The sequence below is a fragment of the Drosophila rhopaloa genome, unplaced genomic scaffold, assembly GCF_018152115.1.
Source record: "Drosophila rhopaloa isolate 14029-0021.01 unplaced genomic scaffold, ASM1815211v1 contig_115, whole genome shotgun sequence".
In the NCBI taxonomy this organism is placed as follows: domain Eukaryota; kingdom Metazoa; phylum Arthropoda; class Insecta; order Diptera; family Drosophilidae; genus Drosophila; species Drosophila rhopaloa.
In genome coordinates, this window is record NW_025334990.1 from 15,789,244 (window position 1) to 15,814,945 (window position 25,702).

At 38.8% G+C, this 25,702-nt stretch overlaps 1 protein-coding gene across 1 annotated transcript; it reads left to right on the top strand.

Annotated features, from left to right (window-relative positions):
* Positions 1-11: 11 nt before the first annotated feature.
* On the top strand, positions 12-25,335 carry LOC108044831. The gene is made up of 8 exons (XM_017123981.2): positions 12-768; positions 13,852-13,892; positions 18,585-19,751; positions 20,231-20,367; positions 20,435-21,872; positions 21,930-22,784; positions 23,136-23,437; positions 23,604-25,335. Exons 3-8 carry the CDS (start codon positions 18,684-18,686, stop codon positions 23,797-23,799), a joined length of 3,996 nt encoding a protein of 1,331 aa, XP_016979470.1. The 5' UTR covers positions 12-768; positions 13,852-13,892; positions 18,585-18,683; the 3' UTR covers positions 23,800-25,335.
* Positions 25,336-25,702: the final 367 nt, after the last annotated feature.

The window sequence follows — 25,702 nt, forward strand, 5'->3', positions numbered from 1 at the left end:
GGCCACACTGACCCGCCCACAGCTGGTCTGGTCTCTCTCAAAATTACAGTTGTTTTGTTGGGAAAAAAATAAACAATAATTTTAGCTGGCCGTTGTGCGAAAAAGTGGAAATTATGCGAATCTCGACAGCGAAAGGGCAACGCGATGCTGGCAATGAAAGTGTAGGCGCGGCTTTTCCGGAATTTCCAGCTTATCGTCACCCGTGCACCTGTGCTGGCATTTCCACCGATTTTCTTTTCGCTCGTGGAGCTGCAATGGCGACCATGTTGAGAACGATCAATTCCGCTAAATAGAACGAGCAATCAAGGATAAAGAGCGGTGTAGAGAGTTAGGAGAGTGCAGGCGAAAATAGCGAAACAGAACCGTTTTTTCCCCGTCAAAAAAAGAGTTCATAAAAGGCGAATAAGAGTGTGAAAGGGCAATGAAAAGTGGCAAACCGTGAGTTATATAAAAAGTATGTATATTATTCAAGTGCCACGAAATGCAGTCTTGCAAAAATCGAAAATAAATCAATGATATAGACGCAAAATCGAGGAGAAAGAAGAAGAAGAAGCAGCAGCAGCACAGCTGAGTGCGTTTGAGTGAGCGCTGCAAGTGTGTGTTTGTGTGTGCAAGTGAAATCAATAATATTTGCAGCCAAAAATTAGAAACTGCAATAATGTCGAAAAATCGAATTGAGGCAACAAATTAGCAGAGCCATTAATCCAGTCTGCACTAAGCGAAAAATTGTGCCTTTTCTCGGGATCTTCTGATGCAAAGCAAAAGAAGGTAAGTCGGCCATTTTTGTTGCGTTCTTTTTCCATCTCTTATTTGCTTTTGGTTAATAAAATAAAGTCCGCAAATGACGCTTAATTGCCTTGAACTTTATGCGGGGTCCGGCATATTTCATCAGCTATACATAGACTTTCGTTAGAAGATTGCGTTTTGAAACCAAGCTTGAAACTGGAAATGCGGGGACATGTGTAAACAAAGCAGGCAAAGCAATACCTTATATACTTTCGCACACTGCAGGAAAAAAAGGAAAGTTAAATAAAGTAAAACATTAGAAAGTGACCACGCTCTTAAAATAATTTAAATCTTATTTGATTAAACAATTTGAAACGCAACATATTCTTTTTGGGAGACAAACGGTTCATTTGACCTATGTATGTATCTAATATTTATTTGAAAATAAAGCTTTGTTGTAATTTTGTTCTTAGTGTATTTACTTTTGTGTTCATATATGTGTGTGCGTTCTTCGTTGATTCTCTTTATGGTCAAAGTAAATGATTTCAATTCACGTTCCACTGCCTTTACTTAAATATTTATTTGCTGTCTCCTTCTCTTCCCCTACTGTCCCCTTCTACCCGCTCTCTTAATCAGCTGTGCTCATGTGTGTGTGTGTGTGCGAGAAAGAGCAGACAAAGAAACGGTTAGCGTCGACTTTGCTGTATCCTTGAATTCGTCTCGTTTCGCTTCCTATTCCTTTTTTGCGCAGAAGAAACCGAGACAACAAAGGAAATCACATTAAAAACGGTTGACAGTTGTCTTTTCTTATACATCCATATTGATTTAATATTTGCTTTGATTTGTTTAAATGATAGCCAAAAGCAGACTGCTTACATAAGCAATTAGCTGCTGGGATTTTGCTGCCAAGTGCGCATTACATCCGTAAAATCTTGGCAGACGGGTTAAAGATAGTGCACTGTAAGCGGTCTAACGGTTGTCGGGCGCCCCATCATTTCCCCTCATTCGATGGCGGCCATATTAAACTTGCAGATCAAAGGCAAAAATGAAGACGAAGAGGAAGTGGATATATAGGTACCCTGTAATTCTAGATATGTATGTACCTCATTGTAATTGTAAAATCATTTATTAGTCCAAAATAAACACCGAAAGATGGGCGATACTTTAAAATCATATTTTTCTAAAGTTATTTCAAAATATAAACTTCTAAAAGGTATCCTGTTAGAATTATTTTGTTTAGGAATACATTCGTAAACTGGTCAATTGTTCTTTTAAATTTTTTGAATTCAAAAGAAAAAGATTTCTATATAAGTCTTTAATATGAATAAGAGTTTACATGCATAAGTATGTACAAATGTATGTATGTATATATGTATGTACATTTAGTTGTTATTCAGACTACAAATAGTTCACAAAGACTCAAATTAATTTCACAATGTTCGGGGAATGCAAATTAGTACTCCCTACAGAACTAGATTCAGTATTGTATTTCACCACTCAATCGAAGAATGATTTTTTTAAAATTAAAATATGACAGCAAAAAAGCACATTCACCCAAGAAAAGGACAAAGTAAAGCCCCCTGCGTGTCTGGGATTTTTTATGGTTTTCCATACTGTTAATGGAAGCCATAAGTTTTATATGTGTGTTACGCTCTACTCCACCTCCACCTCCACGCAATTCTCCTGTTGAACTTTCGCCGATAAGGAAAACCTAGAAAAAACCGCAGTAGGCTTATCTCGAAGTCACCAAGACCCAAATTCGTTGTTTGCTTTTCTGTTTTGAAACTCCTTCCAATGTTTCATTTATTGGTATTTTTATATTTACGGTATGTGGTTATGCGGTGGCCTGAGATAACCCAACCCGTTCCAAAAAACGAAACCGAGACCCCTGATAAGGTCTATTTCAGTTGTTCAGCTTCCTGGGGTTATTGCATTACGATTCATGGTCGTATATCACTTCGGTCTTGGATTGATAACGAAAGAACGACAAGAACGGTTGGTTTACTTCACTGTTCCTTTGTTGACTTGCAGGTTCTTTAAATGTGTTTCAATTAATATATCCTGGTTCTTTTTCTGTGGGCGGAACAATAAAACACAAAGAAAAAATACAGTCTAAAACAACTATTCTTATGATTTGAAAATTACTCTTTAAATATACTGATAAAATAATATTTCCAAAAACAAATCCTTAACCCTTGTGACATTTTAATTACAAAATTGAAATTACAACTTTGCATAAAACAACATACGCATTATAAGCAAGGTTCAAGAAACCCAATGGTATATTCAGGATAAAAATTTAATTAAATTTAGTCTTTTGCTTAAGTCTTATAGAACCTGTTCTGGGCATTAGAACTCTTCTTTTCGCGTGATTTCTTTGCCGGACTCTCTACTACGCATTATAGGTATTTCCAAATTCGCTCGAAGAGAATCATGAAGAGGGGGCGGGATGTCAGTGAGAGTGGAAGAAAGAGAGAGAGAGTGGCTAACGCTCAGTGACCCCAACATTTCAGCCGTTGACTTTTTCCGTTCCCGTTCCGTTGTTTTTGCTACAGCTCCTTCCCCTCTTTTGCGTTTTACGTTATTTTGTTTGTCGGGTTGAATGACTTTGGGACAACAACAACAATAACAACATGTGCCAGCCAACAAAAAGCAAGAAAAATTAAAAAGTAACAACATTTTTGGGGGGCAGTCGTTACTCTCGAGAGAGAGAAAAGAAAAGAGAGATGTAAAGCCAACGAACCCACCAAAATTTTTAACAGCTGATGGGTTTTGGGAGGTCAAAATTCATGGGGGATGTAAGGAAGTCTCGTCTGAAAATCGTACCCCCACTTCCGATTTAATTTGCTTTGTGTTTAGAATAACCCTCTTCCATTTCCGAGGGTTGCTATAGATAAAAGAGGTGCAGAAATTTTGGAGGGGCAAACAAAAAACATTGTTTTGATTGATATTCGTGCAATGGCTTTGATGGAATTTGCATTTCTTTCAATTCGCCACTTTATCGTTTCAATCAAAGTAGAAAAAAAAACAAAAATTATTTTCCATATGAATTCTCTAAGTTGCCAACAAAAGCGCTTTGTTTAGATTTTTTTGCTTTCGCGAATTTACAAAAATAAACATCATGTAGTCATCGCATGATTTCGGGATTGGTGGCAGAGTTGGGGAATTTGGGTCTTGTGATTAGTTCCCATTTTTGTAAATATTCTATTCCCCTTGTATTTCTAATTGCGTCATAACACGCTTATTTCTATATGACTCAAAAAACGAAGCTGAGTTTTGATGGGTGTAGTGAGAAAAATATTATTATTTTTCCATCTATCTAAATTTTATATATTTTGTTTCTAACTTCTTAAAATATAGTGATGAAATATATAATAATATATAATAAATACATTTATTGTTTAGTAAGCGGGTGTTAATAGGGGCATATCTGAAAATGCTAAGTCCCTATCTCGACAAGGCAATTAACTACAACTAACTTGTATTGATAGCTTCAGTTATTCACGGGGCTTATTATTCAAAATGTCTGCCTGCTATCTGAGGCAGATTGTCAAAGTGCTGGGTCATCGGCCATCTATATATTGTTTTGGCCCCCTGTTTGTCACCCCTTTTCAATCACCTCCCAAAATGGCCGCCACACTTGGCTTTGATGTCACAGCTGTCTACGCTCTCAACCTTAAACTTTCCGCTTTTCCGTGGAAAGCTCATTACAGTGGCACCTCGTTCGCTAGTTTTCCTCTTGCCCCGGCCATTCTGTTTTCCCCTCGTCCACCTGACGAGTCAATCACAGTCACGTGTGGGCCAAAATACAAGAACAGCTGTGTTTGTGTGCCGGAAAACACGAAGGAAAACACGCGGCAGACACAAAGAGCTACAATAATCTGAAAGTAGACGGTGCCAAGGATTGAACAATTGCTATTGGTTAGGATGGACGTTGCAATTGCAGTTATTATTCTTCAAATATTAAAAAATATAAGTCGAACTTATATAAGTCCGCTTATAAAAAGCTACATTATAGAAGACTTAGAGCTGTGGAATTAAATATTATTAAAAATCTACTCTTTTTGGTCTATAAGTAGATAGTTAGTAAAAAAGTAAACAATATTTTTTGTAGCGACAAAAAAATTAGGGATCTCGTTGCTAAAATAATGAGCTTGAGGGACAGAGTGACTTTCTTAATATTTAAAAATTGTTTTAAATGTATAATGTTACAGACGTCATTGGTAACAAATATTTACTGTACAATACACACGCGTTACATGAGCTCCCCTCAGCCGTTCTTGTGTAAGCGGTTCGTCTGCCTTGAGTCTATATTTGCTCGCAATCAATCCAAGGTTTTTCCAAGGGTCTCAAAAACTCGAAACTGTTCAACTGCGTTCTTTGCGATTCACAATTGCTGGTGCGGCAAAACGCTCTATAATTTATAAGTTATGGTAAATAAACAAACACATGTGGACTTTTTAGATTGAAACAAAGTATTGAGATATGCAGTGAAATGCTTTGTATAAAACAGTAATGACTCGGTTAAATGAAGTTTTGTAATGTCATATATTATATCAACACGTAAAAAATTATCAATTACCACCGTTTTAAATTATTGGTGATTTATTATTTGGAGCAAAAACAAGTGACTAAATTATGGTTTTTAATTCAAAACCTTTTGATTTATTTATATTCCTTAATATATATGTTAATTATGTACTAACAAATTACCAATAGTGAAAATATATGAAGATACTTGTATGAAATAATTTATCAGCTTTAGCTTGCATTAGTTCACCAAACCAAGAGCTTACTGTATTTCTGTTGGTTAGGTTTGTTTTTCCTCTCTTGCAAGCTGCTTTGCTTTCATAAGGTTTTTAACCGTTTTATTATCAAAACAGCTGATCGACGCAATTAAGTGTGTGTTTGTATCTGTGTGTTGAAAACAACTGCGCATATAAAAAGCGGAAGAGAGAGAGCTGGCCCTTTTAGTGCAAGAGAGAGCGGAAAACAAGCTGTAGACAAATTTTAATTCGGTAAAAGTATTAGTGGAAAAACCATTAACTCAAACTATTTTACACATTTTTATTCGCACACTTGCACATTTCTCGAATTCCATCCTAATTAAAGTTAAGCGAAGAAAGCAAGCCGTCAATCAGTGGAACTTTTTAAGCTTTAAAACCAGAGAGCAGACAAAAAAAACCTAAAATAAAAAGCAAACAAAAAAACCACCGAAAAACATTTATGCTTAAGGGCTTTTGTGATCTCATCTTCATTTATGTAAAGCACTAGCTGGCGGTGTGTTTTGTGCATGGAAAATTTTTATTTTGAACATGACTTTTCAAAAAAAATAAGGGAATACCATCTACCTGTAACCGAAGTTCCCTTACTTTTATTTGTACTTCCACGAGGTAAAGATACGTGAAAAAGGAAACAGTAAATATTTGTCTCGAACTTGTTATCTGGGGTTTAAAAAAAATGGGAAATGTCTAGCTTACAGACGAAAAACCTATACAATCTGTTGATCGATAGAGCTCCATTAATTGTCAACGACACTTTTCAATCTATATACTTTAAAAACTAGACAAAAATGGTTGATTAACAATTATTTTTGTTAGTTATAAAAAAATGAAATACCTTAAGAAAAGTATATAGCTGGCATTAAAGATGTTTTATTATTGTTATTACTGGACAGAGGAGGGGTCATCAGCAGTTTCTTGTTTTCCTGTTTGGTCAGGATGGAGAGCGAAGAGAGTCCCAGACCCCAGACTTCTTGGGTCTCGTCTTCGCTTTCGCATTGGTCTTAACATTTCTTTGTCTGGCTGGCTGCTTCTTTGTTGTCGCCGTGTATCCGTGTATCTGAGTATCCTTCGGCTCCAGCAAGTTGGGTTACTCGAGTTCACTTCTTCGCTTTTTCTGCAGACGGACGCCTGACAAGTATCTGTGAATATAGATGTGTGATGTCTGTGATTGTGTCTGCTGCACCTACAGTGGCTAACGGTTAAGAGAAACTTTGCAAATGCAGCCAACTTTGCATACAATTTTGGTGTCAGAGATATCTCTTTTTACCGCATTCGAATTCAAGATCGAAACTTGGTTGTTTTAAAAGTATAATTGCTTCTGAAGTTATAAAAACCATATTTACCATATACCATCAATACCTTTATAAAAAGCCAATTTGGGATCCTTTTATTATGAACTAGTTTTCCAAATGAGCAAATGTGTCATCATAATATAAACTGTTTCTTTCTTTGTAGCTAATGATCTTCAAAACCATCATAAAGTATTAATAAGAATAATAATTTATTTTTAAAAGCAATTTGGTTCTGTGAAACACATTTTTTTGTATGGCAAAAAATACAAATTAAATGTTTAATTTTGCATAAGAATACTGTTTGTTGGGAATGTGACTATTCATCAGTAACTTTAAAAATATAATAATTCCTGTAAAACAACAACATTGGTTAATGTGTGGCAATTTTTTGTGAAATAAAATCAAGTACAAATCATATCAGCAAGTTGAGAAGAGCAGCAGCACAAATAAAGAATGTATGGGTGTGTTTTGTTGGGTTCTGCTGATAAGATTCGCATTGTAGAAGAACAGAGGAAATGAAAGACAAAGATAGGCAGAAAGCGAGAGAGGGAGAGAGCAGGCAAACATAAATTCTGAATGTTGTTGCTGTTGTCTGGGTCGCTGACGATTTTTGGGGCTTGCTATATACGGATATATAATCGCACATACTCATATACTTTGAAAGCGCATGCGTTGTTGTTGTTTTTTGGCGCTACTCCTCGTCTTCTTGTTCAAGAAATCCGCCAACAAGTACCCAAGTTGTATATATACTATATATAAAACGCTGTACATACACGAACCAACAGCTATTTTCGTACATAAGGCAAAACAACACTCGACAACATGGCATCTCGAACATATGGAAACGGGTTCTCTATCTCTGTCTTTTCCTCTTGTTTTTTTTCTGTTTTGTTTAATCTACGTGTGTGTGTATCTGTGTTTTCTGTATCTGTGAGTGGCTTTTGTTATTGAATCGCTATCGCAACAACAATTGCTCTTGCCCCACTAAAACGTAAAAGGTTCCGCAATTTAAACTTAAATTATGATAAAAAGTTTTATAACAAATAATTAATTAATGCCAAATGCGGGGAATGTTAAAAAGGAATCTTTGACGGATTTCAAGTCAAGAAAATGCTGATAAATGGAATGACAAAAACATATAGAAAGGTTCGTTATAATATCTTCAAAAATATTTATATATAAATTAATGTGCAGATTATTGGTTTCATCTTTTTATGAAAATCTAAAAATTTGTTATTATAATTATAAAACTTTAATCATTTAGTGACAGTCAGCATATATTGCATTTAAGAGTGTTTACTGTAATTTATAGTTGTGGTTTTGTGTGTTACCTATTTACTTGGCCTATCATATGTGATTATTTATTTTGTTCGAGGGTTCGCTTTGGTATAGGTGAGTTCCATATGATTTTTGTGTACATTTTTGGCCTGCGCAACAGCAACATGTTGCCATTGGGACAGAGCCAGCAACATGTTGCCACACAAATAAACCCACAAAAACTAGCCAAATGTACGACGTAGTTTTCCCCGCAACCGAGGGGTACCTACGTATATAGTATATACACATGCATATATACATAGTATATACATAAACAAAGCGCTGCTGGCTGCTCAGCTGTTTTAGAAAGTTGCCGTCAGCAGCAGCGAACGGTTCGCAGCGCTTGGCTCCTCCGCTCATTTTTTTCCATTCATTTCATTCGAGACGTCGAGGCGAACACACGCGTCACCACAATTCGCTAACCAAAATCGAGAATTGCAGGAATTATTATATCCCGTATATATTTTTTCTAAGTGTGCGCGTGTGAAGTGCAGAGACTGTCGGAAAGAAAGACGAAAAAAATAAAGGCCAAAAAATCTAAGCAAACAAGTTTGTTTGGCTAATATTGGAAACGCGTTTACCTGCGAAGCTCGGACTGTATAAAGCCCATTAAAAAATATATATACCTTAACCGCGCTGTTTAAAAGCGTTGAGAATTCAAATGCAGCTAAGCGAACGCCCAAAAAAATGTGGCCACTGCCATTTTTTGAACCTCAGGACTAGAAGCCAATTAATCCAACAAAATCAAAGGCGACAAAAATCCGCCACAGTGAATACTTAAAATTATGAACATTAAAAAATCAATAGATTGTTTTTCAATTTATAAATTCGTCTAAAATAAAGAAAAACACAATTAGGGAGTTTTCGAAAAGGTTTTACAGCAAAAAAGGTTGGTACAGAAAACAAAAATAATTGTATGGCTTTAAGTGCCAAGTGTATACGTGTGTGTGTTTGTGGTCACTCAGCTGGTTAGCTGCGCATGTGTTGGTGACGTAATGCCAAAGCACAGTCACTAACACAAATACAACGCAATTGCTGAAGCTCTACTCCCCCACCACCACACCACCCACACACAGTTGCCAATAATTGAAGATCGCTCACACAGACAGTAGAGTTTAGCTAAGAGCAAATTTTCAGGTGTAATATAAAACCGTAAAAATATAGAGCTTTGGAGACCTCGAAATATCTATTAAAATGTTCGTAAACTTTATACTATTTTTCAAGGCTTTGATTTAACTAAAGATTTGGAAAAGTAATACAGATATTTATCTCTTTTATAAAATGTTGTTAAAAAGTTGTATTTATGAAATTTGAAACAATTGTTATGGTTTCCTATAAGATTAATCAAGTTGAGAGCAATTGAGCTAAGTTTTTAATTTTTATACAATCAAAAGCAGTTTTTATCTTAAGAATTACTTTTCGAAAGAATTTGTTTTTAAAAATTTATCTTAGGACTTAAATATATTTAAGTGAGTTTTTTATTAAGTAAAAGTGAACTTGGGGAAGTTGTACTGTAATTGGTCAATTGTGTAGGTGAAGCACTTTGGGAGACTATGCGACGCCCCCTTCGGTGTTATTTGACACACACACACAGCTGCACACATAATTTACTGAAAAGGCAATTCAAATCATGCTCTCTGGCCCCTTCTCTCCCCCACTCTCTTCCCTCCCCCACCCTTTCGCTATCTCTATCTTTCCACTCCCTCAAATGTTGTTTTTGTGTTTGTGAAGTCAGGAAAACTACTCGAGTTTTTTTTAATATAATTGACACACATTTTCTAATTGTGGCGTTGCATTTGCTGTGTGTCAACACTTTTGTTGCTGCTTTGCATGGGGGCATTTATCATGTATCACAGGTCTGCTTTTGAACTTCTTTATTCGTATTTCTTTTGTAACCTGTTTGACTCAATCAGCTGTGAGGAAATACAAAGAGGAAGACAATAGGCAAGCATTCATGTAATAAAAAATGCCATAAGATCGGAAAGAATAAAATGCGCAATACTTTCAACCTCCCACGTGTCCGGATTGTAAGTTCAAAGGAAGAGACAATCTAAACATTGCGTAAAACTAAGTGTCTCAAGTTTTTGTAACAATAAAATATTATTAAAGAATTTTTTAATCGTGAAAGAAACTTATTAAAAACTATAATCAGAATCCATAGACTGAAGTTTCGTTAAAATCGAAGGTCACTGTAAATACAATTTAAAGAATTTATAAAAAGAACAATCAAAAAATAAAACTTTCACTATCTCTGAACCTGCTCTTTTTATATAAGTGAAAGTATATATTTTTTTGTTTTTGGCAGATAAGCAAAACAAAAAACGAAAATAGCAAAGCCAAAATTAAAGCAAAATAAATAGCAACAGCTGTTCTTGGCGAAAATTGAACTTTGGTTAAAGTTTTGCTGCGGTTTTTACACGTACACTCGACCAATTTATATCAATTCAGATAGCGAAAAAAATATAAATTAAATGTAACGAACTCGGACCCCCACACACACTAACTTACACATGCAGACATTTGTCGTAGTAATTTTATACGTGCGCAGTTGGAAATGTAAATGAAAGAGGGAGATGGAAAGTTATGGGTAGGGGTCGGCAGAAAGAGAGGGAGAATTAAGAATTGGAGTTGAAAAGTATCAACTGAAATAAACAAGAGAGGGAAGAGGAATGGGGTTAAAGGAAGGCATTAACACGTCTTGCGGTCATTTGCTTTTCGAGAGAATAAGTGCGTGTGTTCTTTTATTTTTTGCTCTCAATTTGCAAGACATATTTTGGCTAAAAATAAAAACGTGCTCGTCCTGTTCTCGCTGGCTCCCTATCTCGCTCTCTCTTTCGCCCACTCCAGTTGCTGGCCCCAACTCCCCATAAGTGCGAGCAAGACGCGCTCACGTGCTCTCACATTACACACACATACATTCGCTCGCCTCCCCCCTTACATACACGTGGAGGAAGAAGAAGAAGAGCACCATAACTGGACTGCTTTTGTTTACATTTTTGCTTTGCCTTTTTTTTTTGTTTTTGCTCGCTTTGATTTTGCCTCTGTTTTTTGTTTTTTGTTTTTATTTTTATTTTATTTTACTGCGCACATGTCAGCATCAGCAGGCGAATGTGGGTGAGAGAATGAGATTCAGAAAGAGGGGGAGGAGGAGAGACCTTGTTGTGTAAGAGAATCAGGGTGTCTCACTCTTTGTAAATAAAAACGAGGACGGAAGCTAACTTCGGCAAGCCGAAGTTTTAATACCCTTGCAGACTTTGACGAAATTGCTAAAAGTGAAAAAGTAGCGAAAGGAATAAGGTATACATAAGTAAACTAGATTTGCATCGTTTCAAGTCAATTGCTTTTATACTGCAAAAATGTCATATACAAAAGGGATACTTTCGCAGCCTTTAACAATTTTTACTATCTCCTTTAAGATATAGACTTCCGAGCGGCAAGCGCTTTTACCCTAATCAAGATATGCGTAAATAAATAAGAATTGGAAAATTTTATGTTAGTAGCTTACACACTGCGCGAAATATTCTGATAATCATCAAATTTGGACCGATTTCACCCTATTGTTCTTATGGGAGCTATAGGATATAGACGTATGTCAATAGCTTATACACTGCGCGAAATATTCTAAAAAACATGAAATTTTGACCGATTTCACCGTATTGTTCCTATGGGAGCTATAGGATATAGACGTCCGATCAGCACGCGCTTTTACCTTGATGAAGGAATGCATAAAAAAATACGATTTGAAAAAATGTACAGCAATAGCTTTTACACATCGCGAAATATTCTGAAAAACATCAAATTTGGACCGATTTTACCCTATTGTTCCTATGGGAGCTATAGGATATAGACGTCCGATCGTCACGCGCTTTTACCCTGATCAAGGTACGCATAAAAAAAATAAGATTTGGAAAGATTTATGTCAATAGATTTTACACTGCGCGAAATATCCTAAAAATCATTAAATTTTAACCGATTTTACCCTATTGTTCCTATGGGAGCTATAGGATATAGACGTCCGATCGCCACGCGCTTTTACCTTGATCAAGGTATGCATAAAAAAATACGATTTGTAAAGATTAATGTCAATAGCTTTTACACTGCGCGAAATATCATAAATTCTTGCAAGATATATCCAATTGTTCCTATGGGAGCTATAGGATATAGACGTCCGATCGGGGCGATTTTCAAACTTGATCTGCGTACACATGTTTTAGGACGATTGTGAAAGTTTCAGATCGCTAGCTTTTAAACTGAGCTCGCAAACGGTATTGAAACAGACGGACAGACGGACAGACGGACAGACGGACAGACGGACAGACGGACAGACGGACATGGCTATATCGACTCCCCTATTGATCCTGATCAAGAATATATATACTTTATGGGGTCGGAAACGTCTCCTTCACTGCGTTACAAACTTCTGACCAAAATTATAATACCCTCTGCAAGGGTATAAAAAGATTAGCTATACGTAATTAATTTAATTTTTAAATAGCGGATGTAGTATGTACTTGTCTGATTGGCAGCAACTTTTACCCTGAGCAAGGTGTACATAAATAAATTAGATAAATTGCATAGTTTCATGCCAATAGCTTTTATACTGCAAAATTGTCATATACAAATAGGGAAAAAAGGGATATTTTCGCAGCCTTTAACAATTTTTCCTACGGAAGCTATACGATATAGACGTCCAATCGGCAAGCGCTTTTACCCTGATCAAGGTATGCGTAAATAAATAAGACTTGGAAAAATGTGTGTCAATAGCTTATACACTGCGCGAAATATTCTAAAAAACATGAAATTTTGACCGATTTCACCGTATTGTTCCTATGGGAGCTATAGGATATAGACGTCCGATCAGCACGCGCCTTTACCTTGATGAATGAATGCATAAAAAATTACGATTTGAAAAAATGTACAGCAATAGCTTTTACACATCGCGAAATATTCTGAAAAGCATAAAATTTGGACCGATTTTACCCTATTGTTCCAATGGGAGCTATAGGATATAGACGTCCGATCGTCACGCGCTTTTAACCTGATCAAGGTACGCATAAAAAAATAAGATTTGGAAAGATTTATGTCAATAGCTTTTACACTGCGCGAAATATCCTAAAAATCATTAAATTTTAACCGATTTTACCCTATTGTTCCTATGGGAGCTATAGGATATAGACGTCCGATCGCCACGCGCTTTTACCCTGATCAAGGTATGCATAAAAAAATACGATTTGTAAAGATTAATGTCAATAGCTTTTACACTGCGCGAAATATCATAAATTCTTGCAAGATATATCCAATTGTTTCTATGGGAGCTATAGGATATAGACGTCCGATCGGGGCGATTTTCAAACTTGATCTGCGTACACATGTTTTAGGACGATTGTGAAAGTTTCAGATCGCTAGCTTTTAAACTGAGCTCGCAAACGGTATTGAAACAGACGGACAGACGGACAGACGGACAGACGGACAGACGGACAGACGGACAGACGGACATGGCTATATCGACTCCCCTATTGATCCTGATCAAGAATATATATACTTTATGGGGTCGGAAACGTCTCCTTCACTGCGTTACAAACTTCTGACCAAAATTATAATACCCTCTGCAAGGGTATAAAAAACTGATAATTACGCTTTAATTTAAACGTTACGTTATCCGATCAAATAATCTCTAGTTAATTACAAAGAATTCCTTTTCTAACCATAATTTTTTTTTCTTTTCATTTCAGCAAAAAGCAAAAAAAATGGAATTTTAACAAAGTTTTGAAAGGTAAGTTAATGAGGATTTCGTAGACCTTGACTAGTTTTGTTTTGGTATTAAATGCAGTGATGGTTAGTGTGTGAATAATTGTGCGATTATTATTTTTTGAGATTATTTTGTTATATTTTTAGATTTAGATTTTCAATTTATATCACAAACTCCAAACCACTATTTCTTATTAGAACTTGTATAAAAACAATTGTATTGCAGACAAATTTAGTAGGCACCCATTTTGAATAAAGGAAATACTCAGACTAACCTGAAATTTATATAGTGTACCAGTGTAACATGAAAAATCTAATATCGAATGTCCATGCTGATAAGTCATGTCACCCTACAATATGTTCTTTATTTTGTAAGAGAGAAATTCAGATATATGCATAGAGAGGATGGGTGATAAAAGGGGAGGGTACATGTAACCCATTGAAGGTGCGGCCCCCTAGAAACACAAACAAAAAAAAGCAAAGCTCGCTCAGCTGTGAAGGTTTATGATTGGGAGGGTCACCACCACATGGGTATTCAAACACGTACACAAACACAGGAATGGGCTTTTTGTAAGGTCGACAGCGAGGTCAATCAATGTTTGGAAAAACGATTGTTTTGTCGTCTTTCTTGGAAATGAAAATTTTATAAGACACAGAAAAATTTCTGACAGACGCATTGGTGCTTACGTTTCTCAAAACACCAACTTGTGTTGATCATGATATGATATGAAGTATAAATCTTTTTTTACCACTAAACCTTTTTAATTTAAAAATATATATTTTTACTCAAAACTTACATTCTCAAAAACAATCAAAATCAAACGCAAAAAAAATTCTGATCTTCCCACTCCAACTCAATAAACTCATACTGCTTCCGCTTTGATGACACATCCTTCACTTAACAAATTTCTTCAGCTAACGAGAATAAGTATAATTAAACTTCATCATGACGCATTCAGCGGGATGACTAAAGTGAAACACAATCATATAAGATGATGTTAAAGGCAAATAAAAAAGTTGTCTTTGTTTGTGGCTTTCGTTGCACTCACGTGTTAACTTTTTTTGTTTCATAATGCCGAAAAGGGGGACGCAGAAAAGGAAACCCCAAAACAAACGAAAGGCGAACGGAACTTGTTTTTTGAAAAGTTGCAACATAACAATTTTCCACTCGCGGTGTTTTTTCTTTTTTTTTAATCTGCTTTGAACAGGTTTTTTTTCTGTTTTTGCGCAGCGCCCCTGGCGGTGGTTTTCGTTACCTGCCTTTCACTCCGCTTGGCGCGCCTTTAAAAATTCGGTATTCGTGTTCGATTTTGTTACCCTTGTAAGGGGTATCAATGTGTTATATATATTTTATGACAATTTCTTTGCAATTTTGTTCGTCTCATTTAAAAAATAATCATTCAAAACTTTTTCAAATGATGAAGTTTGAGATTTGAAAGATTTTAGCTATCTGTGGCTTTAAAATAATTGTATAAGCTTTCTTAAAATAAAATGTCATAGTACGACTTTGGAATCCAAGGTATAATTAAAAAAAAAAATTAAATATAAATAATATAGACTCAACTTATACATGGTTTTAAAATAATTACAGTAATGAGTATAAAAGCATCAGTGTCAATTTTGCATTCCCGTTCGCATTCGTTTTCCTTTTACCATTCGCCTCGCCTGCATTTTCCGCTTGGTAATCAAATTTTGTAATGTGCGTCAAAAAAAGAGAAAAACACGTAATAATAAATGAGAAAAAATCAAATGAAACGAAAATGTGCAATAAATAAATAATTCAAGCAAGACAATCTACGAACACAAATGCAGCGTGTTGCAAAATCAAAAAGCATGCCAAGGACGGTGGCCGAGCTAAATGAAATTAGTCCAACAATGCGCCCCCTGCCCACCCCCTTTCCCGACCCCTCACCTCCTACCATTTTCAACCTGCTCGATCACATTGCCAAGAAGTGCAGAAAATAATCAACAAAGTGTGCCAATCGAGGAGGAAAAAGGTGGAAACACAGCCATATGACAAACTTTTTTCGATCAACTTAATTGCTGTTTCTTTAATTCGCTGCCAATTACTATTGCATCTGTTTTTACCTTAAAAAGCAATTATTTCAACGAGAATTAAAGATTTCCTAGTGCCAATTATTACACTACAATCTACCAATCAGCAACTAGCTAGCTTTTTCTAGCTTGCAAAACAAAAATAATCCAATTTAACAGTCGAAATATAAAAGTGTGTTTCTAAATTGCCGATAAGTGTGAAATTTTATAAAAAATGCTTAATTAATAAATAATTTGTTGTATATATTATATATTAGGTCAACTTTTCTTCAAAATATAATATTATACATATTACATTGTATAGCTCCTGATATATTAAATTTTCAACCAAAATCCAATGACGTATTTTGTGTCTGCCAAAAATATATTCGCCTAAAAGGTCGACTAAATCCAATATTTCTCAATGTGTCCCCAGCGATTTTCCATGTTCGTCATTTCCTTGAAAATCGTAGCGCGTTTCCACTGCGTCATCGAGTAAATTTTCAATTTTCGGGTGAAAAGCGAATTTTCCGCCTGCGAAGAAATGTAAATGATAATGGACAGCTGAAAGGGAGGGAAAGAAAAATTGGCCATAATGTAATCGAAATATTATTAAACTCTGGGGTTCCGTTCGCTTGTCCCCATTTTCATACGGGTTTTCTCGTCTGTATGTGGGAATGTGTCTATTGTGGGCCAAGAGTATTTTATATATATATACGTGAATGTGCCATAAACAAAACCCAACACATACGCTCGCACAGCAAACATTGCAAAGCAATACAAAAATCAGATGTTTTCTAATACAAACACAGATGGAAGGCAAAAGCTCTCTCGCTCTCTTCTTTTCGCCTTATGTATCTGTGTCTGTCTCGCGCGCGCTAGTTATATATTGTTATTGTGTATGCAGGTCAAGAAGAAACGCAAAAACAAAAGCAAAAGTAAAGACAAACATGTTTACCGAAGAGCGCGCTCTCTATCTTGCTCTTACTCTCCCTAGCAACATGTTGCACGCCACAGCCACACATGTTTGCCTCTTAATTTGGTTTTATTTTTTGATTTGAAATTTTACTGTTGCCAAGCAAAGTTTTAGCAAACAAATAAAAAAAAACAAGAAGAGCTTGCACAATAATTAGCTTTTGTGCTCTTCCCAAAGCTTTGCCAATAATTGCATTGATAACCAAAATTATATTAATTAAGGTCCATTATCTCCATTGGTTGGATAATTATAATAGAATTTACAAATAATTAAATTTAAGGAAGCGATGAATTCATTTTGTAGTTAAAGTTTTTTTGAGAGAGACTTTTATTATTTTTAATTTGTCTATCCAAATCCAATAATCCAATAAAAATAAAATAAAACAATCGAAGTATTCAAGAATTAGACGTTTTTTATATCTATCTTGAATTATGTTTTTAAATTCTAAAATAATATTAACTTGTCTTAAAACTTGTTAAGCTAAAACTAAAAACTCTCTTATAGAGTATTCTCATAGAAGGCGCCTCAAAACGACCTTCAAAACCTCAGATACACACTAATACCAATGCAATGCTTTTGCAAAGCTTGGCTCAATGACGTCACGTTGTTAGCAACATGTTGTTTGTATTTGTTAGCTGTCGGCCCGTGCGAATTTTAAGGGGGCGGAAGAGCAGGGGGTGGTGATGCATTGTGCATTGCCAAACGGCTGACATGTTGCTCTTAACTGGGTCTCCGGTTAAGTAACGACCTGGTTTCCAACTCTGCTTTTTTTTTCTCGGCTATTAGTATGTGTTCAGTGCTTAGTGCAGTTCACATGATGATTTCAGGCCAAAATGGGGCCGTGTCAGTGTGTCGCAGTTTAACAATTGGCCAAAAGAACTCTACTACTGGCCTTTTGTTGCTTCCGTATCGGAAGGATAAACTAAAGTAAACCATGTCAGCAGTACATAATGCCAAGTACATAGCGGTCGGACCTTGGGGATTCGATTCAAGTTGAGGGTGCTCTTCTCCTCGCCATTCGACCTTCACCAGTTGCAGTGGGTGGTGGGGCCGAAATCTGCCAGCTGCATCTGTTGCTGGGCTTATTTATAGAGCAGCCTTGCCGATTTCGTAATGAAGTCAAGGATATATAACTAGAAGTTGGAGGACAATTTAAGCTTCAATAGCTTTACTTTTCTTGACTGAAATTCAAATAGAGTTAATAGCAAAAATTATATAACACCAACTTTTTTCCTAGAATGATTATTATTTAACAACTTCGACTATTTTACATACCCATAACATTAAAATAAAAACAACTTTAGCTTTTAGTTCCAAGAGTGTTTATTATTATACAACTTCGACTATTTAGCATAACTATAGCTTCAAAATGGAAATTACTTTGAATCTTTAAATACAAGTCTTTTTAACTTCTCACGGGTTCATTGTGTATTTAACAAATCTACAATTATTTCCAACAATAAATACTTTCTTTCTTCTAAGATTCTTGCATTATCTCATTGCAATTATCATTGCATCATTATTAAAGTCACACAACAATACAGCTTTATTCTGTGTTAATAATGACAATTGTATTCGGTTGATTGTATCTTAGTATTACTTCAGATACAAATATGTTTCAACTAAATATGTAAAAGATCAAGTGTTTTAATTTGATGAGATATTTAATAAATATGTTGATTTAACGATTTCCTTCTTCAATTGCAGTGTACTTCTGGTGCAAGAAGCAGCAGCAATAGCTAGAGGAATCGGAATCGGAACCGGAAACAGATCCAGATCCATCGGACAGCAAGCAACCGACCGACCATGATACCCACCAGCGTCACCAACTCGCCCCCACCAGCGGGATTGGGCCAGAACGGAGCAGCTGCCTCCTTGGGCTCGGCAACGGCGGCGGGTGGAGGGATGTTGTCCGGCTTGGGAATGGGGATATCCGCTGTTGTGTCAAATGGGGGATCAGGAGCTCAGAACAACTACAGCTCCGTTGTGTTGGGCCTGGCATCGCTAATCCTAGAGGGCCGACCCATCGCAGACGATGAGTATCAGCAGCAGCAGCAGGTGGGAGTTGTAGCAACAGGATCTGGTGGAGTTTCAGCAGGCGGAGGACGACTCTCGCCACGACCCTCCACTTCCAGGGCGGCCATCAACATCACAACGAATCCCTATGGTTCCATGGGAGGATCGGAAAATAGATCGGGCAATGGAAGTGGATCGGCGGGGTCACCCAGCAGTTCCCTAACCCACCAGCGCTGGACGCAGAAACTCTGCCAGTTGCGTCAGATTTCCCCAGCTGCCCAGACAATGAGTGCCGAACCGGAGTTGGTTTCCCTGGCCATCAATGATCTCAACAAGGATCACGGCGACTACGAGATTGTGCGGCGAGTTATGCTCAATCGAGCTGGTGGAATGGGTTCGGTTAGCAGTACAAGTGTTGGTGGTGGTGGTGGTGGAACCAACAACTCCAGTGCCGCCAGCTCACCGGGCTCCAACTCATCGGACAACATCCTCCACTCGCTGCAATCGCTGGCCACCACATGTTTGAGAGGTGGACCCGCCTTGGCACCACCACCTGTTGAGCCACGTCCCCTGAATCTGGCCTTTCTATGGTCAGGATCGGGCGGATCCGGTGGCAGGGGAATGGGAATAGGAGGAGGAGGAGGAGGAGCAGCAGCAACAGCAGCAGCAGCATGCATCAGCAACACAACAACAACAACGGCAACTGCCACTGCCAGCAGCGGAGCAACTAGCTCCGCATCGCGGCCCAAACACGGGCCGCACTGTGATCAGTTCCTCAGGAAGATGGGTCTGGCCAAGGGCGAGATGCCATCGGAGGCTGAGGAGCACATCTGTGATATGTCCTACGTGAATATGACCGTAAGTCTTAAAGTTTCGAGAATATTTTTATAGTAATAAAAGAAACAACATTTATGAGATCAACTATAAGCATTTAAGATTTAAAGTTTAGAATGCAGTAAATTTAGATTCTTATAATTTCTACCCTTTTTAAGTTGAATAATTCATTAATAAATTATTTGACATTCTATGAGTTTCAAAAAGCTTGAAAAATCCACAGCAAATATATAATGTAGCACTTTATCTAGACATTGCTAAGTCTTAATCATTATTGTTTTGTTTCACAACCTTATTCATTTAACAATCAATCATCATTAAATAAATACATATTTCATAAAACAAATGAATAAAAGCTTGATAGCTTTAAAGTAATAATATTTAATGAATTAATAATTTGGATCTAGATACAATTTGTTCTTAACTGTACAAATAAATATCAACCAATGATTTATTAGACATCCACATCCATCAATTAACACAACATGTCTCACTTATTTCAGTGCAATCGTTGGCGGTCATACTGCATGAAGATGGAGGCCATCCTGGCCAGACGTGAACCCGTTTGCATAGAAGTCTATCTGGGTCCTGTGAGCCATAAGCTCTTGCTGGAGCAGTGGATCATCAGCGGCAAGGAGAAGTAAGTTGTGAAACCATGAAAGAACCACCTAATCCAGTTAACTAACGAGATCGTGCTTCTTTTACAGAGTTCCTCCACCCACGATGACGTTGCCTTCGCTGTGCAGCGCTATTCGGAGTCAGTTGTACTTCTCCCAGATCGTGGCCTGGTGTGATCTCCTCCGGAAATGCGATCCTTCGGTGTACGACAGTGGCCGCGTGATCTTCTCCAGCTGCGGAAACAATGCAGGAGATTTGGCCACCACATTTACACCAAGTGCTGGTCAAAAGAGACCGCGTCTCAACATCTTCTACAGGATCAAGCAGCACAACACCAACACCAGCAATAGTGGGCTACACCAGGAGGATGGCTTCAGTGCCAAGGCCAATGTGCACAATTTTCCCAACGTCAATGTGTCGGAGAGCTACAGCATCTCGGTGAGCGTGCGTAGTTTGCCGAGGATAAACGGTGGCTTGCCGCATGTAGAGCCACTGCCACCCACTCCAGCTCCCAGGAGCTTGCGATCCCGCGGCGGAGATACGGCTAGCACGCCCACTGGAGGCGGTGGACTACATGCCGCCACGCCGACTGGCCTGGGAGCCAGGATTAGTGCACTCACCCCAACGACAACGGCCGGCGGCTCCAACTGTGATAATGGAAAACCAGGAATGGGACAGGGATTGGACGAACTCGATGGGGATTCGAGTTTGAGCCACCGGGAGAGGCAGCTGCAGAAGTATCGCAAGCGAATGCAGCGAAGGGACAAGAAGAGGGAGAGGAAATCGACGCCAGAAAGGGGATTAAACCCACACCAAACCGAGGAACCCATGGAGGAGGGCGAGGACTCGCAATCGCAATCTCTGACGCCGTCGGAAACCCAATCCCTGGCCTTGACTTTGCAGCAACCAAGGCGCATTGCCATGATCTCCACAGGCACGCAGACTTCCTTGAGCAGCTGCCAACAATGTGGCAGTGAGAAGACTCTGCTATGTCTTAGCTGCACGGGAAGCGAAGGATCACCACATGGAGGTGCTAATGGATCAGCTAGCAGAGCGGCCAATGGATCAGGAAATAGAGCTGGAAATGGATCAGCCAATAGATCGGCAAATGGAGCAGGAGAAACAGACGAAGCCGATGATAGCGATACAACAGCCTCCGAAATGGAGGAGACCTCCACTTGTAGCCTTAGTAGCAGTGATCTCATCGTGGGCACACCTCGCAACAAGGCAGAGCTCCTACTCCAGGCCATTCAGCGCACGCCAAAGAACCGGAATCGAAAGCCCCACCAGGCGGTGGGACACGCTGCTCCAGGAGCAGCCTCCTGTCGCAATTCAGATCTCAATGGAGGGCAGAACAACAATCTGGCGAAGGCAACGCCCGCTAGCAGTGGCTGTCAGGTGTGCAAACGGCAGAAGACGCAGCACAACTTTGCGAATGGCAAGGACCACCAACCCACCAATGGAGAGCACTCGAGCAATGGTTTTGGCAGCATGCAGCAGGAGCCAGAGAAGCAAACGGAGGTTCAGGTGAGTTTTGCACTCTTTTCCAAAGAATCTTCCCTTCAAATAAAGTCATTTTTGCAGATTTCCTCCACCAAGCTGACGCCCAACATCGAACGCTGCTCCCTGAATTCCGCAGAGCGCTGCAAGACACCACCGCCCGGCGTGGCTGACCACATAGTGGTGCAGTTCAAGACGCCGCTGAGCCATGTGCCGGCGAAACCTCAACCGGATGCGATGGTGCCACTGCAGCAGCAACACCTGGGCAAATCCTCACCGAAGCCCAGTCAGCTTAGATTGAATTGTGGTAGTGGTTTGTTGGAGAGCGAAACCCCGCCACCAAATATCTCGCCACAAATGCGAAAGGCCTTGCCGAAAGTGAACCTTACGACGATCTTCTGCAGTTCGGCTCCCATTGCCATTGGATGTCCCGCCTTTAGTTTCGATCCAGCTGCCTTGAGTCACGCCCACTCGCAGTTGCTGGCTCCGGATGCGAGTGCCACACCCTCAGTGCAGAAATCCTTCTCTGCTCCAACATTGCCACATGCAGCCTCTCTGTCCGTGTCGCCTAGATTCGCCAAACAGGCGCTGGCCGCCCACAAGCGGCGTTCCCGCCATTTGAGCGATCGCAGCGATCGTAGTTCTCTGGGCTCCGATGAACAGTTGTCGGATGAGGACTTGGAATCTGGTCTATGCAGTCCAGCGGGTGGATCCCCATTGAAATGTCGCGCCAGATTGGCGGCTCATTTCGCCGGGCGTCCTTTGCTGGGAAATCTGGAGGAATCTCTGCTGCAGAGGAGGCTCATGCCCAAGATCGAGGTGATGGGCTTCAAGCTGCAGTTGGGAGCCTCTGGAGGATTCTGCCCCACCCAACTGACCATACCGGCGGTGTCCTACTTCTACGAGCTGCATGGCGAGACACTGAGCACGCCCTATTTGGTAAGTCCATTTAAAAAAGAAACGTTAGTAGGTTTAAAGGCCAACCAAATACCCTTTTACGGACTTTTTGAAGATGTATGGAAAGAAAAATTGATTTTCATGTTGAAATGTGTATCAGTTATTTAGATAAACATATATATAGTTTAAAAACGATTATGCTATAATATTCGTTGGTTTCAGTTTTGTACTTAAAAACTTTAAAGATGCAAAATTTAGTCCCATACGCCAAAAGGAAATATCCATTATCCGAGTTTAACGCTTTGTGTTTCCTTCAATTTAGTTAGGTTTTTCAGAAATCTGGAATTACGGAAGTTCAACTGTAATTCGAATATGGTAAAATCTCTTTTTCAGTGCGAGATTCGTCTGCCGCGCAAGGGCTATTCGGTTCCGAGGACGGGCACGGTGCAGGCCACACTGCTGAATCCGATGGGCACGGTGGTGCGGATGTTTGTGATACCCTACGACATGCGGGACATGCCACCGCTGCACCGCACCTTCATCCGGCAGCGCATCCTGGCCGAGGAGCTCAGTCAGGATCAGGACGCTGGACCGAAGATGCCCAGGAGTCCCACGGTTACTAGCACCACCAGCAAACTGGGTCACTTTATCAGTGCCGAGCAAATGAAGCGGCTGCGCTACTCCATACACCTGAGGTAATGATTTGTGTTTTTTAAGGGGTTGTAAACGATTAAGCTACTGCATATAAGGGCCTAAAGAAAACAAATAATATAAATGCATCCGCTGCATCGTTTACAACCAGCTTTACACGAACTTTTTAAAGATATTTTTCTTAACTAACACCACTTTTGTGATCCCCAGGTTCCAGACATCTCGCTCCGGACGATTGTGCCTGCACACGGACATTCGACTGCTGATCTCACGCCGCACCGATTGCGATACGGCGGCTGCCCATGCAAAGGGCGTTTTGGAGGCACCCAACGAGCTGGTGACGGACACCATGATGCCCGCCGAGCCGCGCTACAGTGCGCGACAGGAGAGTGCCGGCAGGATTTAGTAGCTACTGCGAGCCCTGGGCGGCACCTTCGAGCTGTTGCGCCGCCTGTGCAAGCAGCTCCAGGATAAATGGCAGCAGCATCGAGAGCCTCGGGATCTCTGGCAGTGGCCCAGATACCAATTGTAGGAGGTGGAGGAGAAGGATGAGGAGAAGGAGAAGGAGGAGGAGGAGCATGCGGTGGCGGAGGGCAGGAGACGAAACAAACTCCTGTGTGTGTGTTTGTGACAACCAACCAACTGCTTTACTAGTTATCGTTTAATCTATCCCTAAGCTTAGTTTTTTTTAAAATTCGTTTTTGGTATTCCACCTCGCAGGAGGTTCTATTATTCGTTTAGTTTGAATTTGAATTACTGGAAAATGTGTGTGAAAAAACATTACGAGAGTAAAAATGTTGAATATGAAAGCAATCGGAACCGGTCGGTCAGTCAGTCGGTCAGACGAGCGAAGCAAAACTATCTGTATCCGTTTTTGGAACTGCAATTGTATCTCCGAATCTATTTCTATATCTTTGGGGGTCCACATGATGGGGAGCAAGCGGAGCAATTAGCAATACTAAAAAAAACTATGCAATGTGTGAGTGTGAAAACGCAAGGGAGATAACTACGTATATAAGGCATGCATGCAGATATCACATACAATATATATATATTTAAATATATATTTATGTACCATATGTATAATCGTCGAGTAGCGTCAGCAATTTTAAATGCAATTTTGTGGAGAAGGTAGCGATTTGCAGTAGGGTTTTTGGGGCAGAATAAGGAGCATGGGTTGATGCGCGCTCATATCGATCGTTGTTGTTAGTGTGTAGAGTGTTTTAACCACAGAAATTTAAAAAATCCTTCATTGAGTGCAAGTTTGAAATGAATTAACCTTCTACTTTCGATTTTAATTTGGTATTTCCGTTCTGAGAGTGTCTATTAAGCGTGCCTGTGATACGATATGAGCTGCATGTGGGGGGGTATTTATAATAGAGTTTTTAGTTAAATACAATTGACGATTACATTTTGTCGTTTTCCTTTTTTTGTTTACAAACTACATATTAGTTTCCCTGTTGTGTTGTTTTCCATATGCAACAAGTGCTTGGAGTTTATTTGCACGCCATGCAATCGGGGGATTGTAGGAAAGTCCCTTGCTAACTTCAAGCACATCTGTACTTCAATAATACGACTACTATACTGATCTAGATGTGTTGAATTCTAACCAAATTCTTATTTTCCAATTGATACCTGACTATAACTATTGTATAACAACGTACTACACAGCTATTAACAAATTTTCAATCTAGGTGGTATGAAAAACAAATAAAACATTACATTTAGAAAACAAAAAAAAAAAGAGGAAAACTCGAAAAAAAAATCCAAGCGAAACAATAAAGCAAAGTCGATGGGAACATGCATTGAACCCATCGACTGGGAATCATACAATTTACTTTGTTCAATTTGTTTTAAGTAGAGAGCTTAATGTGCGCTGTCAATAGCAATTATATGTGTAACAATAACACCAATATACAATACAATGATTCAATAAAGGGAACGTGTGTTTTTCATTTGAATAATGGGGTATATTCAACTATAAGTTTCGCAATTAAAAATAATAAATAAATAGTTCTGATTAAATAATTGTTTTTTTTTTTGATTCATTGAAGTATAATTATATGAGCACATTTTTGAAAATTAATTAAATTGTTGAATCGCTAAATTTGTACCTAAATTCCTTTGCATATAGTGATTTAACTGTGATTTTTTAAAATGCACAATTATAAATGCTTTTTATATTTTGTATTCCTTTCGTTATTTAAAATACCAAATGGTCTGTTATAATTTTCAAATTTTTATAGCATATCGAACAGCTGAGCAATGCCTTAGGAGATTTATAGCAAGTACCGGTCATATGTTTTAGT